The sequence below is a fragment of the Oncorhynchus mykiss genome, chromosome 6, assembly GCF_057628025.1.
Source record: "Oncorhynchus mykiss isolate SJ-2025 chromosome 6, ASM5762802v1, whole genome shotgun sequence".
NCBI lineage: Eukaryota > Metazoa > Chordata > Actinopteri > Salmoniformes > Salmonidae > Oncorhynchus > Oncorhynchus mykiss.
The window spans coordinates 423,071-446,303 of NC_143027.1; the positions used below are offsets into that span (position 1 = coordinate 423,071).

The window sequence follows — 23,233 nt, forward strand, 5'->3', positions numbered from 1 at the left end:
TGTACTGTAGACTATAGAATGTATACTGTACTGTAGACTACTTTGGACCATAGAATGTAGACTGTAAACTGTAGTCTGTACTGTAGACCACATTAGGCTGTACTGTAGACTACTGCAGGCTGTACTATAGATTACTGTAGACTGTAGGCTGTACTGTAAACTACTGTGGACCATAGACTGTAGACTGTACTCTGTACTATAGACAACTATAGACTGTAGTCTGTGCTGTAGACTACTGTAGACCATAGGCTGTGGACTGTAGGCTGTACTGTAGACTACTGTAGACTGTAGGCTGTACAGTAGACTGCTGTATAATGTAGGCTGTACTATAGACTATTGTAGAGTGTAGGCTGTACTGTAGACTATTGTAGAGTGTAGGCTGTACTGTAGACTATTGTAGAGTGTAGGCTGTACTGTAGACTATTGTAGAGTGTAGGCTGTACTGTAGACAACTTTGGACCACTATAGACCACTATAGACTGTAGACTGTACTATAGACTAATATTGACTACTGTAGGCTGTACTGTAAACTACTGTAGACTGTAGGCTGTACTGTAGACTACAGTAGATGATAGATTGTAGACTGTATATTGTAGACTGTAATCTGTACTATAGACTGTCGGCTGTACTGTAGTCCATTGTAGGCTGTACTATAGACTACTGTAGACTTTAGATTGTAGGCTGTGGGCTGTACATTAGACTACTGTAGACTTTAGATGACTGTAGACTGTAGGCTATAATCTAGACTACTGTAGATTTTACTCTGTACTGTAGACTGTCGGCTGTACTGTAGTCCACTGTAGACTACTGTAGACTATTGCCTGTATACTGTAGGCTGTATTGTAGTCTACTATAGACCATATACTTTAGACTGTATGCTGTACTATTGAGTACTATAGACTGTAGGCTGCAATGTAGACTAATGTAGAATTTATTGTAGATTACTGTAGACTGTAGAATGTACTGTAGACTGTGGACTGTAGAATATACTACCGACTGTGGACTGTAAAACAATAATAAAAACTCTGTTTCTCTTCAAGTTCATCCCCATGCCAGTGCTGTATGGAGTGTTCCTCTACATGGGCGTGGCCTCTCTTAATGGAGTGCAGGTATTGGCTGATCAGGACCTGAGGGAACCAATGCCTGCATGTCACATTTACAGTTAGATTAGTTACATGTAGCAGAGGCTCTTATCCAGAATGATTTGCAATATGGACTAAACTGAAAATACATAATAGGAGCTTTTTGACTAGGCTTTTGTCTCTCTCTCTCTCTCTCTCTCTCTCTCTCTCTCCCCCCCATCCCAATCCATATCTCTTTCTCTCTCCGTCTCACTCACCGTCATTCTCTCCGTCATTCTCTATCTCTCTCCCCATCCTTCTCTCTCTCATCCCACCTCCCTCTCCATCTCCCTCTCCCCCACCTCCCCCTTCATCTCTCTCTCTCTACGCCTCCTTCCATCTCTCTCTCATCTCTCTCTCCACCCCTCCCCTCTATTTCTCTCTCTCTCTCCCCCACCTCCCCCTCCATCTCTCTCTCTCCCCGCCATCTCTCTTTCTCCCCCTACCCTTCCCTCCATCTCTCTCTAGTTCATGGACCGTCTCCAGCTGCTCCTGATGCCAGCTAAGCACCAGCCTGACCTTGTGTACCTGCGCCATGTTCCTCTGAGGAAGGTCCACCTGTTTACCTTCATCCAGATCCTGTGTCTGGCACTGCTCTGGGTCCTCAAGTCCACCGTGGCCGCGATTATCTTCCCTGTCATGGTGAGTCTCCTCTGATCGTAATGACCAGCTAGCTTCAGATCCTGCTTCTGGTAGTTCTGTTTATGTGCGTGTGAGTTAACAACGTATCCTGTGGTGTCAGATCCTGGCCCTGGTGGCGGTGAGGAAGACAATGGACTACATGTTCTCTCAACACGAGCTGAGCTTCCTGGATGATGTCATCCCCGAGAAGGACAAGAAGAAGAAGGAGGACGCTAAGCAGAAGAAGAAGATGAGGAGCATTGACAGTGACATAGATGATGTGAGCATTTAAAGACATATCACTGTTCTAGATCAGCTTTAGATTCTACCATTGTTGGAATCCAGAGTTAGGTTATATCATTGTTGTAGGTCAGGGTTAGGTTCAATCATTGTTCTAGATTAGGGTTAGGTTCTAACATTGTTGTAGCTTTAGATTATATAATTGTTCTAAATCAGTGTTATGTTGTGCCATTGTTGTAAATCAGCTTTAGATTCTATCATTGTTGGAATCCAAAGTTAGGTTATATCATTGTTGTAGATCAAGGTTAGGTTCTATCATTGTTGTAGATCAGGGTTAGGTTCAATCATTGTTCTAGATCAGGGTTAGATTCTATCAGTGTTCAAAATCAGGGTTAGGTTCTATCTTTGTTCTAAATCAGCTTCAGATTCTAACATTGTTCTAAATCAGGGTTTGGTTCTATCGTTGATCTAGATCAGTGTTGTATCATGGTTGAAGATCAGGGTAAGGTTCTTTCACTGTTCTAAATCAGGGTTAGGTTCTATAATTGTTCTATATCAGGGTTAGATTCCATCATTGTTGTAGATCAGCTTTAGATTACATCATTGATGTAGATCAGCGTTAGGGAATGTCATTGTTGTAGATCTGCTTTAGATTCTGTCATTGTTCTAAATCAGGATTAGGTTCTATCATTTTTGGATAGCAGGGTTTGGTTCTATCACTGTTGCTGATCAGCTTTATATTCTGTCATTGTTCTAAATCAGAATAGGCTCAATCATTGTTCTAGATTAAGGTTAGGTTCTATCATTGTCATAGATCAGTTGTAGATTCTGTCATTGTTCTAAATCAGGGATAGGTTATATCATTGTTCTAGATCAGGGTTAGGTTCTATCATTGTTCTACATAAGCTTTAGATGCTATCATTGTTCCAGATCAGTGTTATGTTGTATCATTGTTGTAAATTAGCTTTATATTCTGTCATTGTTCTAAATCAGGGATAGGTTATATCATTGTTCTAGATTATCTTTAGATTCTATCATTGTTCTAGATCAGTGTTATGTTGTACCATTGTTGTAAATCAGCTTTCGATTCTATCGTTGTTCTAAATCAGGGTTAGGTTATATCACTGTTCTAGATCAGCTTTAGATTCTACCATTGTTGGAATCCAGAGTTAGGTTATATCATTGTTGTAGGTCAGGGTTAGGTTCAATCATTGTTCTAGATTAGGGTTAGGTTCTAACATTGTTGTAGATCAGGGTTAGATTATATCATTGTTCTAGATCAGTGTTATGTTGTGCCATTGTTGTAAATCAGCGTTAGATTCTATCATTGTTGGATTCCAAAGTTAGGTTATATCATTGTTGTAGATCAAGGTTAGGTACTATCATTGTTGTAGATCAGGGTTAGGTTCTATCATTGTTGTAGATCAGGGTTAGGTTCAGTCATTGTTGTAGATCAGCTTTAGATTCTATCCTTGTTGTAGATCACCTTTAGATTCTGTCATTGTTCTAGGTTAGGGTGAGGTTATACCATTGTTGTAGATCAGGGTTAGGTTCAATCATTGTTCTAGATCAGGGTTAGATTATATCATTGTTCTAAATCAGCTTCAGATTCTAACATTGTTCTAAATCAGGGTTTGGTTCTATCGTTGATCTAGATCAGTGGTGTATCATTGTTGTAGATCAGGTAAGGTTCCTTCACTGTTCTAAATCAGGGTTAGGTTCTATAATTGTTCTATATCAGGGTTAGGTTCCATCATTGTTGTAGATCAGCTTTAGATTACATCATTGATGTAGATCAGCGTTAGGGAATGTCATTGTTGTAGATCTGCTTTAGATTCTATCATTGTTCTAAATCAGGATTAGGTTATATCATTGTTGGATAGCAGGGTTTGGTTCTATCATTGTTGCTGATCAGCTTTATATTCTGTCATTGTTCTAAATCAGGGATAGGTTATATCATTGTTCTAGATCAGGGTTAGGTTCTATCATTGTTCTACATAAGCTTTAGATGCTATCATTGCTCCAGATCAGTGTTATGTTGTATCATTGTTGTAAATCAGCTTTAGATTCTGTCATTGTTCTAAATCAGGGATAGGTTATATCATTGTTCTAGATCAGGGTTAGGTTCTATCATTGTTGTAGATTAGCTTTAGATTCTATCATTGTTCTAGATCAGTGTTATGTTGTACCATTGTTGTAAATCAGCTTTAGATTCTATCGTTGTTCTAAATCAGGGTTAGGTTCTATCATTGTTGTAGATCAGGGTTAGGTTCAATCATTGTTCTAGATTAGGGTTAGGTTTTATCATTGTTCTATATCAGGGTTAGATTCCATCATTGTTGTGGATCAGCTTTAGATTACATCATTATTGTAGATCAGCGCTAGGTTATATCATTGTTGTACAGCTGCTTTAGATTCTATCATTGTTCTAAATCAGGATTAGGTTCTAACATTGTTATATATCAGCATTAGATGATCATTGTTGGAGATCAGAGTTAGGTTCTTTCATTGTTGTAGATCAGGGTTATGTTCTATCATTGTTGCAGATCAGCTTTAGCTTTATAAACCAGGATTAGGCTAAATCATTGATCTAGATTAGGGTTAGGTTCAATCATTGTTTAAAATCAGAATTAGCTTCTATTGTTGTTCTTGATCATGGTTAGATTCTATCATTGTAGGAGATCAGGGATAGGTTATATCATTGTTGTAAATAAGCTTTAGATTCTATCATTGTTCTACATCATGATTAGGTTCTATCATCGTTCTAAATTAAGGTTAGGGTCAATCGTTGTTGTAATCAGCTTTAGATTCTATCATTGTTCTACATCATTGTTCTAAATCCGGATTAGGTTCTATCATTGTTCTAGGTCAGTGTTATGGTTTAAATCTAAATCTGTTCTAAATTGAAATCTGTTCTAAATTAGGGTTAGGTTATATCATTGTTCTAAATCAGGGTTAGGTTTAATCTTTGTTCTAAGTAAGGGTTAGGCTCTAATTGTTGTTAATCAGGGTTAGTTTCTATCATTGTTCTACGTCAATGTTCGTTTCTATAGCTATTCTTAACCTTTCTGATCTCCCCATCCCGGATCCGGGATCGTGAATACAGACTCAAGCTCATTACCATAACGCAACGTTAACTATTCATGAAAATCGCAAATGAAATGAAATAAATATGCTAGCTCTCAAGCTTAGCCTTTTGTTAACAACACTGTCATCTCAGATTTTCAAAATATGCTTCTCAACCATTGCAAAACAAGCATTTGTGTAACAGTATTGATGGCTAACGTAGCATTTAGCATTAGCATTCAGCTGGCAACATTTACACAAAAAAACAGAAAAGTATTCAAATAAAATCATTTACCTTTGAAGAACTTCAGGTGTTTTCAATGAGGAGACTCTCAGATAGCAAATGTTCAGTTTTTCCTGAAAGATTATTTGTTTAGGACAAATCGCTCCGTTTTCTGCGTCACGTTTAGCTATGAAAAAACCCCTGTATCCAGGATTGTGTAAATCTATCAGCAAGCTCATTAGCATAACACAACGTTAACTATTCATGAAAATCGCAAATGAAATGAAATAAATATGCCATCTCTCAAGCTTAGCCTTTTGTAAACAACACTGTCATCTCAGATTTTCAAAATATGCTTCTCAACCATAGGAAAACAATAATTTGTGTAAAAGTAGCATTTAGCGTTAGCATTTAGCGTTAGCATTTAGCGTTAGCATTAGCGTTAGCATCCAGCACGCAACATTTCAACAAAAACATAAAAGCCTTCAAATAAAATCATTTACCTTTGAAGAACTTCTGATGTTTTCAATGAGGATACTCTCAGTTAGATAGCAGATGCTCAGTTTTTCCAAAAAGATTCTTTGTGTATTAGAAATAGCTCCGTTTTATACATCACATTTGGCTACCAAAAAAAATCCGAAAATTCAGTCCTCAAAACGCGAACTTTTTTCCAAATTAACTCCATAATATCGACTGAAAACATGGCAAACGTTGTTTAGAATCAATCATCAAGGTGTTTTTCACATATCTCTTCATTGATACATCGTTCTTGGACACATGGTTTCTCCCCTATATCAAATGGAAAAGTACGAGCAGCTGGCAATTGCGCACCGAATTCCACGCAGGACACCAGGCGGACACTTGGAAAATGTAGTCTCTTATGGTCAATCTTCCAATGATATGCCTACAAATACGTCACAATGCTGCTAAGACCTTGGGCGAACGACAGAAAGTGTAGGCTCATTCCTTGCGCAATCACAGCCATATAAGGAGACAATGGAAAACAGAGCTTCAGAAATTCTGCTAATTCCTGGTTGATGCATCATCTTGGTTTCGCCTCTAGAATGAGTTCTGGGGCACTTACAGACAAAATCTTTGCAGATTCTGAAACTTCAGAGTGTTTTCTTTCCAAAACTGTCAAGAATATGCATAGTCGAGCATCTTTTCGTGACAAAATATCGCGCTTAAAACGGGAACGTTTTTTATCCAAAAATGAAATAGCGCCCCTAGAGATCTAACAGGTTAATCAGGGTAAGATTCTAGCGTTTTTCAAAATCAGGGTTAGATTCCATCATTTTTGTAGATCAGCTTTAGATGATTTCATTGTTGTAGATCAGGATTAGGTTCTATCATTGTTCTAAATCAGGATTAGGCTCTATCATTGTTGGATATCAGGGTTTGGTTCTATCGTTGTTGGAGATCAGCTTTAGATGATATAATTGTTGGAGATCAACTTTAGATGACATCATTTTTGTAGATCAGGGTTAGGTTTTATCATCGTTGTAGATCAGGGAATAGGTGCTATCGTTGTTGTCGGTCATCTTTAGATTATATCATTGTTGTATATCAGGATTAGGTTATATCATTGTTGGAGATCAGAGTTAGGTTATATCATTGTTGCAGATCAGCTTTATATTCTGTCATTGCTCTAAATCAGGATTAGGCTCAATCATTGTTCTAGATTAAAGTTAGGTTCTATCATTGTTGTAGATCAGTTTTAGATTATATTGTTCTAAATGTGCTTTAGATTCTATCATTGTTCTAAAACAGGATTAGGTTCTATCGTTGTTCAAGATCATGGTTAGGTTCTATCATTGTTGGAGATCAGGGTTAGGTCTTGGATTGTTCTGGATTTGGGTTAGATTATATAATTGTTCTAAATCAGGATTTGGTTAAATCATTGCTGTAGATCAGGATTAAGTTCAATCATTGTTGTAGATCAGGTTTAGATTCTATCATTGTTCTAGATCAGCGTTAGGTTCTATTGTTGTTGTAAATCATGATTAGGTTCAATCATTATCCTAGATTAAGGTTAGGTTCTATCATTGTTGTAGTCAGTTTTAGATTCTAGCATTGTTTTAAATCATTATTAGGTTCTATCATTGTTCTAGATCAGAGTTAGGTTCTATCATTGTTGGAGATCAGGGTTAGGTTCTATTATTGTTCTTGATCATTGTTATGTTTTATCATTGTTCTAAATTAGCTTTAGATTATATCCTTGTTCTAGATTAGTGTTATGTTGTTTCATTTTTATAAATGTTCTAAATCAGGTTTAGGTTTTACAATTGTTTCAGATCAGCTTGAGATTCTACCATTGTTCTAAATCAGGTTTAGATTCTATAATGTTTCTAAATCAGGAGTAGGCTCTATCATTGTTCTAGATCAGGGTTAGGTTCTGTCATTGTTGTAGATCATGGTTAGAGTCCATCATTGTTCAATATCAGCTTTAGATGCCTTCATTGTTCTGTATCAGGGTAAGGTCATTGTTCTAGATCAGGGTTAGGTTCTATCAGCAGCTTTAGATTATGTCATTGTTCTAAATCAGGATTAGGTTCTGTCATGTTTGGAGATCAGGGTTAGGTTCTATCATTGTTGGAGATCAGGGTTAGGTTATATCATTGTTGGAGATCAGGGGTAGGTTGTATCATTGTTGCAGATCAGGGTTAGGCTCAATCATTGTTGTAGATCTGCTTTAGATTCGATCATTGTTGGAGATCAGTGTTAGGTTAAATCGTTGTTGTAGATCAGCTCTAGATTCTGTCATTGTTCTAAATCTGTGTTATGTTGTATCATTGTTCTAAGTCACCTTTGTTCTAGATCAGCTTTAGATTCTACATTTGTTGGAAATTGTGTGTTATGTTATATCATTGTTGTAGATAAGGGTTTGGTTCTATCATTGTTGTAGATCAGGGTTAGGCTCAATCATTGTTGTAGATCAGGGTAATGTCATGTCATTGTTGTAGATCAGCTTTAGATTCTGTCCTTGATGTAGTTTGCCTTTAGATTCTATCATTGTTCTAAATCAGAATTAGGTACAATCATTGATCAGGTTAATGATTAAGTTCCATCATTGTTTGAGATCAGGGTTAGGTTATATCATTGTTGTAGATCAGTTTTCGATTCTATCATAGTTCTAAATTAGCTTCAGATTCTATTATTGTTCTTAATCAGGATTAGGTTCTATCATTATTCAAGATTATGGTTAGATTCTATCATTGTTGGAGATCAGGGAAAGGTTATATCAATGTTGTAGATCAGCTTTAGATGCTATCTTTGTTCTAGATCAGTGTTATTTTGTATCATTGTTCTAAATCATGATTAGGTTCTATCATTGTTGGATGTCAGGTTTTTTTGTTCTATCATTGTTGGACATCAGCTTTAGATGATTTCATTGTTGGAGATCAGCTTTAGATGATTTAATTATTGGAGATCAGCTTTAGATGATTTCATTGTTGGAGATCAGCTTTAGATGATATCATTGTTCTAACTCTGGATTAGGTTCTATCGTTGTTCCAGATCACGGTTAGAATCTACCATTGCTGGAGATCAGGGTTAGGTTATATCATTGTTATAGACTAGGTTTAGATTCTATCATTGTTCTATATCAGTGTTAAATTGTATCATTGTTCTAAATCAGCGTTAGATTATATCATTGTTCTAAATCAGGGTTAGGTTCTGTCATTGTTCTCAATAAGGGTTATGTTCTATCATTTTTCTTAATCAGGGTTAGTTTCGATCATTGTTCTAAATCAAGGTTAGGTTCTATAGTTGTTCTAATCAGGGTTAAGTTATATCGTTCAAAATTAGGGTTAGATTCCATCATTGTTGTAGATCAGCTTTAGATTCTAACATTGTTCTAGATCAGGATTAGGTTCTACCATTGTTGGACATCAGGGTTTGGTTCTATCATTGTTGGAGGTCAGCTTTAGAATGTCATTGTTGGAGATCAGCTTTAGATTCTATCATTGTTTTTGATCAGTGTTATGTTGTATCACTGTTCTAAATCAGGGTTAGGTTATATCATTGTTCTAAATCAGGGTCAGATTCTGTCATTGTTCTTAATCAGGGTTAATTTCTATCATTATTCTAAATCAGGGTTAGATTCTATCGTTGTTCAAAATCAGGGTTAGATTCTATCATAGTTGGAGATCAGCTTTGGATGATATCATTTTTGTAGATCAGGGTTAAGTTTCATCATCATTTTAGTCAGGGTTAGGTTCTATCATTATTGGAGATCAGCTTTAGATTCTATCATTGTTCTAACTCAGGTTCAGGCTCAGTCATTGTTCTATTTTAGGGTTAGGTTCTGTCATTGTTGTAGACCAGCTTTAGATTCTAACATTATTATTGATCAGTGTTATGTTGTATCACTGTTCTAAATCAGGGTTAGGTTATATCATTGTTCTATATCAGGGTTAGATTCCATCATTGTTGTGGATCAGCTTTAGATTACATCATTATTGTAGATCAGCGCTAGGTTATATCATTGTTGTACAGCTGCTTTAGATTCTATCATTGTTCTAAATCAGGATTAGGTTCTAACATTGTTATATATCAGCATTAGATGATCATTGTTGGAGATCAGAGTTAGGTTCTTTCATTGTTGTAGATCAGGGTTATGTTCTATCATTGTTGCAGATCAGCTTTAGCTTTATAAACCAGGATTAGGCTAAATCATTGATCTAGATTAGGGTTAGGTTCAATCATTATTTAAAATCAGAATTAGCTTCTATTGTTGTTCTTGATCATGGTTAGATTCTATCATTGTAGGAGATCAGGGATAGGTTATATCATTGTTGTAAATAAGCTTTAGATTCTATCATTGTTCTACATCATGATTAGGTTCTATCATCGTTCTAAATTAAGGTTAGGGTCAATCGTTGTTGTAATCAGCTTTAGATTCTATCATTGTTCTACATCATTGTTCTAAATCCGGATTAGGTTCTATCATTGTTCTAGGTCAGTGTTATGGTTTAAATCTAAATCTGTTCTAAATTGAAATCTGTTCTAAATTAGGGTTAGGTTATATCATTGTTCTAAATCAGGGTTAGGTTTAATCTTTGTTCTAAGTAAGGGTTATGCTCTAATTGTTGTTAATCAGGGTTAGTTTCTATCATTGTTCTACGTCAATGTTAGTTTCTATAGCTATTCTTAATCAGGGTAAGATTCTAGCGTTTTTCAAAATCAGGGTTAGATTCCATCATTGTTGTAGATCAGCTTTAGATGATTTCATTGTTGTAGATCAGGATTAGGTTCTATCATTGTTCTAAATCAGGATTAGGCTCTATCATTGTTGGATATCAGGGTTTGGTTCTATCGTTGTTGGAGATCAGCTTTAGATGATATAATTGTTGGAGATCAACTTTAGATGACATCATTTTTGTAGATCAGGGTTAGGTTTTATCATCGTTGTAGATCAGGGAATAGGTGCTATCGTTGTTGTCGGTCATCTTTAGATTATATCATTGTTGTATATCAGGATTAGGTTATATCATTGTTGGAGATCAGAGTTAGGTTATATCATTGTTGCAGATCAGCTTTATATTCTGTCATTGCTCTAAATCAGGATTAGGCTCAATCATTGTTCTAGATTAAAGTTAGGTTCTATCATTGTTGTAGATCAGTTTTAGATTATATTGTTCTAAATGTGCTTTAGATTCTATCATTGTTCTAAAACAGGATTAGGTTCTATCGTTGTTCAAGATCATGGTTAGGTTCTATCATTGTTGGAGATCAGGGTTAGGTCTTGGATTGTTCTGGATTTGGGTTAGATTATATAATTGTTCTAAATCAGGATTTGGTTCAATCATTGCTGTAGATCAGGATTAAGTTCAATCATTGTTGTAGATCAGGTTTAGATTCTATCATTGTTCTAGATCAGCGTTAGGTTCTATTGTTGTTGTAAATCATGATTAGGTTCAATCATTATCCTAGATTAAGGTTAGGTTCTATCATTGTTGTAGTCAGTTTTAGATTCTAGCATTGTTTTAAATCATTATTAGGTTCTATCGTTGTTCTAGATCAGAGTTAGGTTCTATCATTGTTGGAGATCAGGGTTAGGTTCTATTATTGTTCTTGATCATTGTTATGTTTTATCATTGTTCTAAATTAGCTTTAGATTATATCCTTGTTCTAGATTAGTGTTATGTTGTTTCATTTTTATAAATGTTCTAAATCAGGTTTAGGTTTTACAATTGTTTCAGATCAGCTTGAGATTCTACCATTGTTCTAAATCAGGTTTAGATTCTATAATGTTTCTAAATCAGGAGTAGGCTCTATCATTGTTCTGGATCAGGGTTAGGTTCTGTCATTGTTGTAGATCATGGTTAGAGTCCATCATTGTTCAATATCAGCTTTAGATGCCTTCATTGTTCTGCATCAGGGTAAGGTCATTGTTCTAGATCAGGGTTAGGTTCTATCAGCAGCTTTAGATTATGTCATTGTTCTAAATCAGGATTAGGTTCTGTCATGTTTGGAGATCAGGGTTAGGTTCTATCATTGTTGGAGATCAGGGTTAGGTTATATCATTGTTGGAGATCAGGGGTAGGTTGTATCATTGTTGTAGATCAGGGTTAGGCTCAATCATTGTTGTAGATCTGCTTTAGATTCTATCATTGTTGGAGATCAGTGTTAGGTTAAATCGTTGTTGTAGATCAGCTCTAGATTCTGTCATTGTTCTAAATCTGTGTTATGTTGTATCATTGTTCTAAGTCACCTTTGTTCTAGATCAGCTTTAGATTCTACATTTGTTGGAAATTGTGTGTTATGTTATATCATTGTTGTAGATAAGGGTTTGGTTCTATCATTGTTGTAGATCAGGATTAGGCTCAATCATTGTTGTAGATCAGGGTAATGTCATGTCATTGTTGTAGATCAGCTTTAGATTCTGTCCTTGATGTAGTTTGCCTTTAGATTCTATCATTGTTCTAAATCAGAATTAGGTACAATCATTGATCAGGTTAATGATTAAGTTCCATCATTGTTTGAGATCAGGGTTAGGTTATATCATTGTTGTAGATCAGTTTTCGATTCTATCATAGTTCTAAATTAGCTTCAGATTCTATTAGTGTTCTTAATCAGGATTAGGTTCTATCATTATTCAAGATTATGGTTAGGTTCTATCATTGTTGGAGATCAGGGAAAGGTTATATCAATGTTGTAGATCAGCTTTAGATGCTATCTTTGTTCTAGATCAGTGTTATTTTGTATCATTGTTCTAAATCATGATTAGGTTCTATCATTGTTGGATGTCAGGTTTTTTTGTTCTATCATTGTTGGACATCAGCTTTAGATGATTTCATTGTTGGAGATCAGCTTTAGATGATTTCATTATTGGAGATCAGCTTTAGATGATTTCATTGTTGGAGATCAGCTTTAGATGATATCATTGTTCTAACTCTGGATTAGGTTCTATCGTTGTTCCAGATCACGGTTAGATTCTACCATTGCTGGAGATCAGGGTTAGGTTATATCATTGTTATAGACTAGGTTTAGATTCTATCATTGTTCTATATCAGTGTTAAATTGTATCATTGTTCTAAATCAGCGTTAGGTTATATCATTGTTCTAAATCAGGGTTAGGTTCTGTCATTGTTCTCAATAAGGGTTATGTTCTATCATTTTTCTTAATCAGGGTTAGTTTCAATCATTGTTCTAAATCAAGGTTAGGTTCTATAGTTGTTCTAATCAGGGTTAAGTTATATCGTTCAAATTAGGGTTAGATTCCATCATTGTTGTAGATCAGCTTTAGATTCTAACATTGTTCTAGATCAGGATTAGGTTCTACCATTGTTGGACATCAGGGTTTGGTTCTATCATTGTTGGAGGTCAGCTTTAGAATGTCATTGTTGGAGATCAGCTTTAGATTCTATCATTGTTTTTGATCAGTGTTATGTTGTATCACTGTTCTAAATCAGGGTTAGGTTATATCATTGTTCTAAATCAGGGTCAGATTCTGTCATTGTTCTTAATCAGGGTTAATTTCTATCATTATTCTAAATCAGGGTTAGATTCTATCGTTGTTCAAAATCAGGGTTAGATTCTATCATAGTTGGAGATCAGCTTTGGATGATATCATTTTTGTAGATCAGGGTTAAGTTTCATCATCATTTTAGTCAGGGTTAGGTTCTATCATTATTGGAGATCAGCTTTAGATTCTATCATTGTTCTAACTCAGGTTCAGGCTCAGTCATTGTTCTATTTTAGGGTTAGGTTCTGTCATTGTTGTAGACCAGCTTTAGATTCTAACATTATTATTGATCAGTGTTATGTTGTATCACTGTTCTAAATCAGGGTTAGGTTATATCATTGTTCTATATCATGGTTAGGTTATATCATTGTTCTATATCATGGTTAGGTTATATCATTGTTCTATATCATGGTTAGGTTATATCATTGTTCTTATCTTCTCTTGGATATGTGGGATGATAGCGTCCCACCTCTCCAACAGCCAGTGAAATTGCATGGCGCCAAATTCAAAACAAGAGAAAGCCCATAATTTAAATTCCTCAAATATGCAAGGATTTTACACCCTTTTAAAGATAAACCTGTTGTAAATCCAGCCACAGTGTCCAATTTAAAAAAGGCTTTACTGCGAAAGCACACCAAACGATTATGTTTGGTCACGGCCTAGTCACAGAAAAACACAGCCATTTTTCCAGCCAAAGAGAGGAGTCACAAAAATTCAGAAATAGAGATCAATTAATCACTAACTTTTGATGATCTTCATCAGATGACACTCATAGGACTTCATGTTACACAATACATGTTTGTTTTGTTCGATAAAGTTCACATTTACATCCAAAAATCTCAGTTTACATTGTCACGTTATTTTCAGTAGTTCCAAAACATCCGGTGATTTTGCAGAGACCCACATCAATTTACAGAAATACTCATAATAAACATTGATAAAAGATAAAGAAGTGTTATGCATGGAATTTCAGATTCACTTCTCCTTAATGCAACCGCTTTGTCAGATTTAAAAAAAGCTTGATGGAAAAAGCACACCATGCAATAATCTGAGTACAGCGCTCAGACACAAAAACAAGCCAGATATCCGCCATGTTGTGGAGTCAACAGAAGTCAGGAATAGAATTATAAATATTCACTTACCTTTGATGATCTTCATCAGAATGCACTCCCAGGAATCCCAGTTCCACAATAAATGTTTGTTTTGTTCGATTATGTCCAAATACCTCCTTGTTGTTAGCGCATTTAGCCCAGTAATCCAAATTCATGAGGTGCTACACTAGGTCCAGACGAAAAGTCAAAAAGTTCCGTTACAGTCCGTAGCAACATGTCAAATGATATGTAGAATCAGTCTTTAGGATGTTTTTAACATAAATCTTCAATAATGTTTCATCCAGAGAATTCCTTTGTCTGTAGAAATGCAATGGAACGCAGGTTGCTCTCACGTGTGCGGGCGTGATCAGCTCATGGCACTCTGCCAGACCTCTGGCTCAATCAGCTCTCATTCCCCCCTCCTTCACAGTAGAAGCCTCAAACAAGGTTCTAAAGACTATTGACATCTAGTGGAAGCCTTAGGAAGTGCAATATGACCCCATAGACACTGTATATTCGATAGGCAATGAGTTGAAAAACTACAAACCTCAGATTTCCCACTTCCTGGTTGGATTTTTCTTTCAGGTTCTTGCCTGCCATATGAGTTATGTTATACTCACAGATATCATTCAAACTGTTTTAGAAACTTCAGAGTGTTTTCTATCCAAATCTACTAATAATATGCATAATCTAGCTTTTATGGCTGCGTAGCAGGCAGTTTACTCTGGGCAACTTTTTATCCAAGCTGCTCAATACTGCCCCCAGTCCCAAAGAAGTGTCAGATTCTGTCATTGTTCTTAATCAGGGTTAGTTTCTATCATTATTCTAAATCGGGGTTAGATTCCATCGTTGTTGATGATCAGCTTTAGATTCTATCATGGTTCCAAATCAGGATTAGGTTCTATCATTGTTGGAGATCAGGTTTAGGTTATATCATTGTTGTAGATCAGGGTTAGGTTCTATCATTGTTGGAGATCAGGTTTAGGTTATATCATTGTTGTAGATCAGGGTTAGGTTCTATCATTGTTGGAGATCAGGTTTAGATTCTATCATTGTTCAAAATCAGGATTAGGTTCTATCATTGTTCTAGATTAGGGTTTGTTTCTGTCATTGTTCTACATCAGCTTTAGATGCTATCATTGTTCGAAATCAGCGTCCGGTTCTATCATTGTTCTAGATCAGAGTTAGGTTATATTATTGTCGTAGATCGGGGTTAGAATACAACATTGTTCTAAATCAGCTTTAGATGCCTTAATTGTTTTAAATCAGGGTTTGGTCATTGTTCTAGGTCAGGGTTAGGATCTATTATTGTTCTAGATCAACTTTAGATACTATCATTGTTATAAATCAGGGTTATGTTATATCATTGTTCTATATCTGGGTTAGGTTATATCATTGTTCTAGATTAGGGTTAGGTTCTATTATTGTTGTTGTTCAGGGTTAGGCTATATCATTGTTCTAGATCAGCTTTAGATTGTATCGTTGTTTTAGTCAGGGTTCAAATGAAAATTAAATCAAATTGTATTTGTCACATGCGCTGAATACAACATGTCTTCACCTTACAGTGAAATGCTTACTTACAATTAACTCACTTCCCTTAACCAAAAATGTAGTTTTAAGAGAAATAACTATTTACATGTTTTTTTTACAAATAATTAAGGAACAGTAGTAAAGCTATGTTATATCATAAATATTAGTCAACATTTAACTATACTACCATTCTAGATCCACATTGGATTCTACTAACATTCTAGATCAGCATTAGAGTCTACTAACATTCTAGATCAGCATTTGATTCTACCAGTGTTCCAGATCAGCATGAAAGGGATTGTTCACCTAAATTACGAAATGACATCCTTGCCCTATAAGCAGTGTATGACTGAAATCTATGATTTAGTTTTGTTTCCACATGCTAACGTTTTAGCATTGGCACAAATCCCATTCATGTCATGGGACCGATATTAGCATTTTTCGCACATGTCCAAATCATCTGACATGATTGTGCAGGTCAACAAAGTCACTTATAGATGATTCGAACATGATGAGCACATTATTTGTATATATATGTCCCATGACTTGAATGGGATTCATGTCACAAATGAACTATCCCTTTAAGTTCTAACAATGTTCCACACTGAACAAAAATATAAGCGCAACATGTAAAGTGTTGGTCCTATGTTTCATGGGCTGAAATAAAACATTACAGAAATGTTACATCCCCTTTAGTGAGCATTTCTCCTTTGCCAAGATAATCCATCCACCTGACAAGTGTGGCATAATAAAGAATCTGATTAAACAGCATGATCATTACACAGGTGCATCTTGTGCTGGGGACAATAAAAGGCCACTCTAAAATGTGAAGTTTTGTCACAAAACGCAATGCCACAAGTTTTGAGCGAGCATGCAATTGGCATGCTGACTGTAGGAATGTCCACCAGACCTGTTGAAGAACTGTATGTTAATTTCTCTACCATAAGCCGCCTCCAACATTGTTTTAGAAAATTTGGCAGTATGTCCAAATGGCCTCACAATGGCGTTGTGTAGGCGAATGGCGTTGTGTAGGCGAGTGGTTTGCTGATGTCAACGTTGTGAACAGAGTGCCCCATGGTGGCAGTGGGGCTATAGTATGGGCAGGCATAAGCTACGGACAACAAACACAATTGCATTTCATCAATGGCTATTTGAATGCACAGAGATACTGTGACGAGATCCCACCATAACTTCATGTTTCAGCATGATATTGCACAGCCCCATGTCGCATGGATCTGTACACAATTCCTGGACGCTGAACATGTCCCAGTATTTCCATGGCCTGCATACTCACCAGACATATCACCCATCAAGCATGTTTGGGATGCTCTGTATTGACGTGTATGACAGCGTGTTCCAGTTGCCACCAATATCCAGAAACTTCGCACAGCCATTGAAGAGGAGTGGGACAACATTCCACAGGCCACAATCACCAACCAGATCAACTCTATGTGAAGGAGATGTGTCGTGCTGCATGAGGCAAATGGTGGTCAAACCAGATACTGACTGGTTTTCTGATCCACGCCCCTACCTTTTTTAAAAGGTATCTGTGACCAACAATCAGTCGTGAAATACATAGATTAGGACCTAATGAATTCATCTCAATTGACCGATTTCCTTAAATTAACTCAGTAAAAAATTTGATATTGTTGCATGTTGTGTTTATATTTTTGTTCAGTATAGATCAACGGTAGATTCCACCAACATTCTAGATCAGTGTTAGGTTCTACCACCGTTCTAGATGGTCAGCTTTCTCATGGGTCTAATCCTTTTCTTTTATGTTTTACTGTGTTCTGGTGTTCAGCTGAGTTAGACTGTAGCATCACAGCACCAGTGAACCACAGTCAGACTGAAGCATCAAAGGACCAGAGAAACACAGTTAGACTGTGTCATCACACGACCAGAGAAGCACAGTTAGACTGTATCATCACAGGACCAGAGAAACACAGTTAGACTGTATCATCACAGGACCAGAGAAACACCGTTAGACTGTATCATCACAGGACCAGAGAAACACAGTTAGACTGTATCATCACAGGACCAGAGAAACACCGTTAGACTGTGTCATCACAGGATGAGAGAAGCAAAGTTAGACTGTATCATCACAGGACCAGAGAAACACAGTTAGACTGTATCATCACAGGACCAGAGAAACATAGTTAGACTGTGTCATCACAGGACCAGAGAAACAACGTTAGACTGTGTCATCACAGGTCCAGAGAAACACAGTTAGACTGTATCATCACAGGACCAGAGAACCACAGTTAGACTGTATCATCACAGGACCAGAGAAACACAGTTAGACTGTATCATCACAGGACCAGAGAACCACAGTTAGGCTGTATCATCACAGGACCAGAGAAACACCATTAGACTGTGTCATCACAGGACCAGAGAAACACAGTTAGACTGTATCATCACAGGACCAGAGAAACACAGTTAGACTATATCATCACAGGATCAGAGAAACACAGTTAGACTGTGTCATCACAGGACCAGAGAACCACAGTTAGACTGTATCATCACAGGACCAGAGAAACACAGTTAGACTGTATCATCACAGGACCAGAGAAACATAGTTAGACTGTGTCATCACAGGACCAGAGAAACACAGTTAGACTGTATCATCACAGGACCAGAGAAACACATTTAGACTGTGTCATCACAGGACCAGAGAACCACAGTTAGACTGTATCATCACAGGACCAGAGAAACACCGTTAGACTGTGTCATCACAGGACCAGAGAAGCACAGTTAAACTGTATCATCACAGGACCAGAGAAACATAGTTAGACTGTGTCATCACAGGACCAGAGAAACAACGTTAGACTGTGTCATCACAGGACCAGAGAAACACAGTTAGACTGTATCATCACAGGACCAGAGAACCACAGTTAGACTGTATCATCACAGGACCAGAGAACCACAGTTAGGCTGTATCATCACAGGACCAGAGATGCACAGTTAGACTGTATCATCACAGGACCAGAGATACACAGTTAGACTGTATCATCACAGGACCAGAGATACACAGTTAGACTGTATCATCACAGGACCAGAGAAATGCAGCAGCCAAGCAGAACTGTCACTTTGAATTCAGTGAGATTGAAATGGGAAACACAGAATTGCCTTACATGTCTGCTGAGTGTTCACAATACACCCGAGCAGGAAATGGACATGCAGGTCTTTACATTTCCTCTCTTGAATGCTATTTACTCTAGAGCGAGACTACCTCTAAAATGAGAATGTTGCTATGTCCCCTACAGTCAGAGTATTTATTACTGTTTCCCCTACAGTCAGAGTATCTGTTGCTATGTCCCCTACAGTCCGAGTTTCTGTTGCTATGTCCCCTACAGTCCGAGTATTTATTAAAATCTCCCTGACAGTCAGAGTATCTGTTTCTATGTCCCCTACAGTCCGAGTTTCTGTTGCTATGTCCCCTACAGTCAGAGTATTTATTAAAATGTCCCCGACAGTCAGAGTATCTGTTGCTATGTCCCCTACAGTCAGAGTACCTATGTCCCCTACAGTCAGAGTGTCTGTTGCTATGTCCCCTACAGTCAGAGTATGTATTACTATGTCCCCTACAGTCAGAGTTTCTGTTGCTATGTCCCCTACAGTCCAAGTTTCTGTTGCTATGTCCCCTACAGTCAGAGTATTTATTAAAATGTCCCCGACAGTCAGAGTATCTGTTGCTATGTCCCCTACAGTCAGATAATCTGTTGCTATGTCCCCTACAGTCAGACTCTGTTGCTATGTCAACTACCGTCAGAGTACATGTTGCTAGGTACAATCACACTCTGTTGCTCTGTCCCCTACAGTCAGAGTATTTATTACTATGTCCCCAACGTTCAGAGTGTTGCTATGTCCCCTACAGTCAGACTCTATTGCTAGGTCTCTACAGTCAGATGATATGTTATTTTTTCCCAACAGTCAGAGTTTCTGTTGCTATGTCCCCTACAGTCTGATTATCTGTTACAATGGCACATACAGTCAGATCATCTGTTGCTATGTACAGTCAGAGTTTATGTTGCTATGTACATTTAGACTATGTTGCTCTGTCCCCTACAGTCACTATTTGTTGCTATGTCCCCTACAGTCTGACTTCCCCTACACTGAGAATGTCCCCAGCATTAAGATCCCCATGGACATGATGGAGCAGGAACCTTTCTTAGGTAATAAAGCATCCGCCAGTGAGTAGAGCTGTCCTGTCTGACGGATGGAAGAACCTCTTCCTCATCTTTCACTCCTACTCTGCTCTGCAGTCTCTCTCTCTCTCTCTGCCTTCAGAGGTTTTAGTGGGGGAGGTGTCCGTCTGTCACTTATTGATTCTCTCTGCATGCCTCTAAAGTCTCTCTCTCTCTCTCTCTCTCTCTGTTGTCCCCCTCCCCCTCTCTCTTTCTCACTCTCTCTCAATTCAGGTAAATAATATACAAAAGTGAAACAAACAATAAAAATTAACAGTAAACTTTACACATACAGAAGTTTCAAAACAATAAAGACATTACACATGTCATATTACGTAAATATACAGTGTTGTAACGGTGTGCAAATGGTTAAAGTACAAGAGGGAAAATAAATAAGCATAAATATGGGTTGTATTTACAATGGTGTTTGTTCTTCACTGGTTGCCCTTTTCTTGTGGCAACAGGTCACAAATCTTGCTGCTGTAATGGAACACTGTGGTATTTCATCCAGTAGATATGGGAGTTTATCAAAATTGGGTTTGTTTTTTGAATTCTTTATGGATCTGTGTAATCTGAGGGAAATATGTGTCTCTAATATGGTCGTACATTGGACAGGAGGTTAGGAAGTGCAGCTCAGTTTCCACCTAATTTTGTGTCTTCTCTTGAGAGCCAGGTCTGACTACGGTGGCCTTTCTCAATGGCAAGGCTATGCTCACTGAGTCTGTACATAGTCAAAGCTTTCCTTAAGTTTGGGTCAGTCACAGTGGTCAGGTATTCTGCCACTGTGTACTCTCTGTTTAGGGCCAAATAGCATTCTAGTTTGCTCAGTTTTTTTGTTAATTCCTTCCAATGTGTCAAGTAATTATCTTTTTTGTTTTCTAATGATTTGGTTGGGTCTACTCTCTCCCTCTCTCTCTCAATTCAATTCAATTTAAATGTAATGGGTTTTATTGGCATGGGAAACTTATGTTTACATTGCCAAAGCAAGTGAAATAGATAATATACAAACATGAAGGTAAACAATAAAAAAATGTTCATTACATACAAAAGATCGAAAGAATAACGATGTACAAATGGTTAAAGTACAAAAGGGAAAATCTATAAACATAAATATGAGTTGTAATTACAGAGGTGTTTGTTCTTCACTGGTTGCCCTTTTCTTGAGGCAAATCACAAATCAAATCAAATCAAATTTTATTTGTCACATACACATGGTTAACAGATGTTAATGCGAGTGTAGCGAAATGCTTGTGCTTCTAGTTCCGACAATGCAGTAATAACCAACGAGTAATCTAGCTAACAATTCCAAAACTACTACCTTATAGACACAAGTGTAAGGGGATAAAGAATATGTACATAAAGATATATGAATGAGTGATGGTACAGAGAGGCATAGGCAAGATACAGTAGATGGTATTGAGTACAGTATATACATATGAGATGAGTATGTAAACAAAGTGGCATAGTTAAAGTGGCTAGTGCTGCTGGGATTTCACACTGTTGTCACGTTCTGACCTTAGTTCCTTTGTTTTTGTCTTTGTTTTAGTATGGTCAGGGCGTGAGTTGGGGTGGGCAGTCTATGTTTGTTTTTCTATGTTCATTTTTGAGTTGGGCCTAGTATGGTTCTCAATCAGAGGCAGCTGTCAATTGTTGTCCCTGATTGAGAATCATACATAGGTAGCCTGGGTTTCAGTTTTGGGTTGTGGGTGTTTTTCTTCCGTGTCAGTGTTTGTCGCCACACGGGACTGGTTCGTTTATTTCACGTTTATTGATTTGTATTTCGTAGTGTTCAGTTTATGTTTTTATTAAACATTATGGACACTTACCACGCTACGAGATCCGTTACAGAAACACCCACCACAAAAGGACCAAGCAGCATGATAACGGGCAGCAGCAGCGATTGCAGAACTCCTGGACTTGGGAGGAGATTCTGGATGGTACCATGGGCACAGGCTGGAGAATATCGCCGCCCCAAGGTTGAGCTGGAGGCAGCGAAAGCCGAGAGGCGGTGGTATGAGGAGGCAGCACGGCGGCGAGGCTGGAAGCCTGAGAGGCAGCCCCAAAAAGTTATTGGGAGGGGCACACGGGGAGTGTGGCGAAGTCAGGTAGGAGACCTGCGCCAACTTCCCGTGCTTACCGGAGAGAGAGAGAGGGACCGGGCAGGCACCGTGTTATGCTGTGGAGTGCACGGTGTCCCCGATGCGTGTGCATAGCCCGGTGCGCTACATCCCAGCTCCCCGTATCGTCCGGGCTAGAGTGGGCATTGAGCCAGGTGCCATGAAGCCGGCTCTGTGCATCTGGTCTCCAGTGTGTCTCCTCGGGCTGGCGTACATGGCACCAGCCTTACGCATGGTGTCCCCGGTTTGCCAGCACAGCCCAGTGCGGGCTATTCCACCTCGCCTCACTGGCCTGGCTACGGGGAGCATTCGACCAGGTTAAGGTTTGGCAGGCTCGGTGCTCAAGAGCTCCAGTGCACCTTCACGGTCCGGTCTATCCGGTCCCACTTCCACGTACATGCCCTCCCTCCAGTGGCAGCCCCCCGCACCAGGCTGTCTCTCCGTCTTCTCCCTACAGGTGCTCCCACCTGTCAAGTGCTGTCAGAGCCTTCCTCCTCTCCAGCACTGCCAGAGTCTCCCATCTGTCCTGAGCTGCCAGAGTCTCTCGTCTGTCCTGAGCTGCCAGAGTCTCTCGTCTGTCCTGAGCTGCCAGAGTCTCCCATCTGTCCTGAGCTGCCAGAGTCTCTCGTCTGTCCTGAGCTGCCAGAGTCTCCCGTCTGTCCTGAGCTGCCAGAGTCTCTCGCCTGTCCTGAGCTGCCAGAGTCTCCCGTCTGTCCTGAGCTGCCAGAGTCTCCCATCTGTCCTGAGCTGCCAGAGCCGCCAGTCTGTCCTGAACTGCCAGAGCCCCCAGTCTGTCCTGAGCTGCCAGAGCCGCCAGTCTGTCCTGAGCTGCCAGAGCCGCCAGTCTGTCCTGAGCCGTCAGTCAGCCAGGAGCTGCCAGAGCCGTCAGTCAGCCAGGGGCTGCCAGAGCCGTCAGTCAGCCAGGAGCTGCCAGAGCCGTCAGCAAGCCAGGAGCTGCTAGAGCCGTCAGCAAGCCAGGAGCTGCCAGAGCCGTCAGTCAGCCAGGAGCTGCCAGAGCCATCAGTCAGCCAGGCGATGCCAGAGCCATCAGTCAGCCAGGCGATGCCA

At 38.6% G+C, this 23,233-nt stretch overlaps 1 protein-coding gene across 8 annotated transcripts in view; it reads left to right on the forward strand.

Moving 5' to 3' along the window:
- LOC110525129 (electrogenic sodium bicarbonate cotransporter 1) overlaps positions 1 to 23,233 on the forward strand; it is a 375,195-nt gene that overhangs the window by 323,032 nt on the left and 28,930 nt on the right. For 4 of the 8 annotated variants that reach the window (XM_090239263.1, XM_036979185.2, XM_036979188.2 and 1 more), the window contains 4 exons: positions 1,041 to 1,109; positions 1,590 to 1,763; positions 1,864 to 2,022; positions 19,961 to 20,036. In XM_090239263.1, coding sequence (XP_090095389.1) covers positions 1,041 to 1,109; positions 1,590 to 1,763; positions 1,864 to 2,022; positions 19,961 to 20,036 — 478 coding nt within the window. The remainder of the gene's footprint in view (positions 1 to 1,040; positions 1,110 to 1,589; positions 1,764 to 1,863; positions 2,023 to 19,960; positions 20,037 to 23,233) is intronic. The other 4 variants (XM_036979187.2, XM_090239262.1, XM_036979183.2 and 1 more) reach the window with 1 other exon arrangement.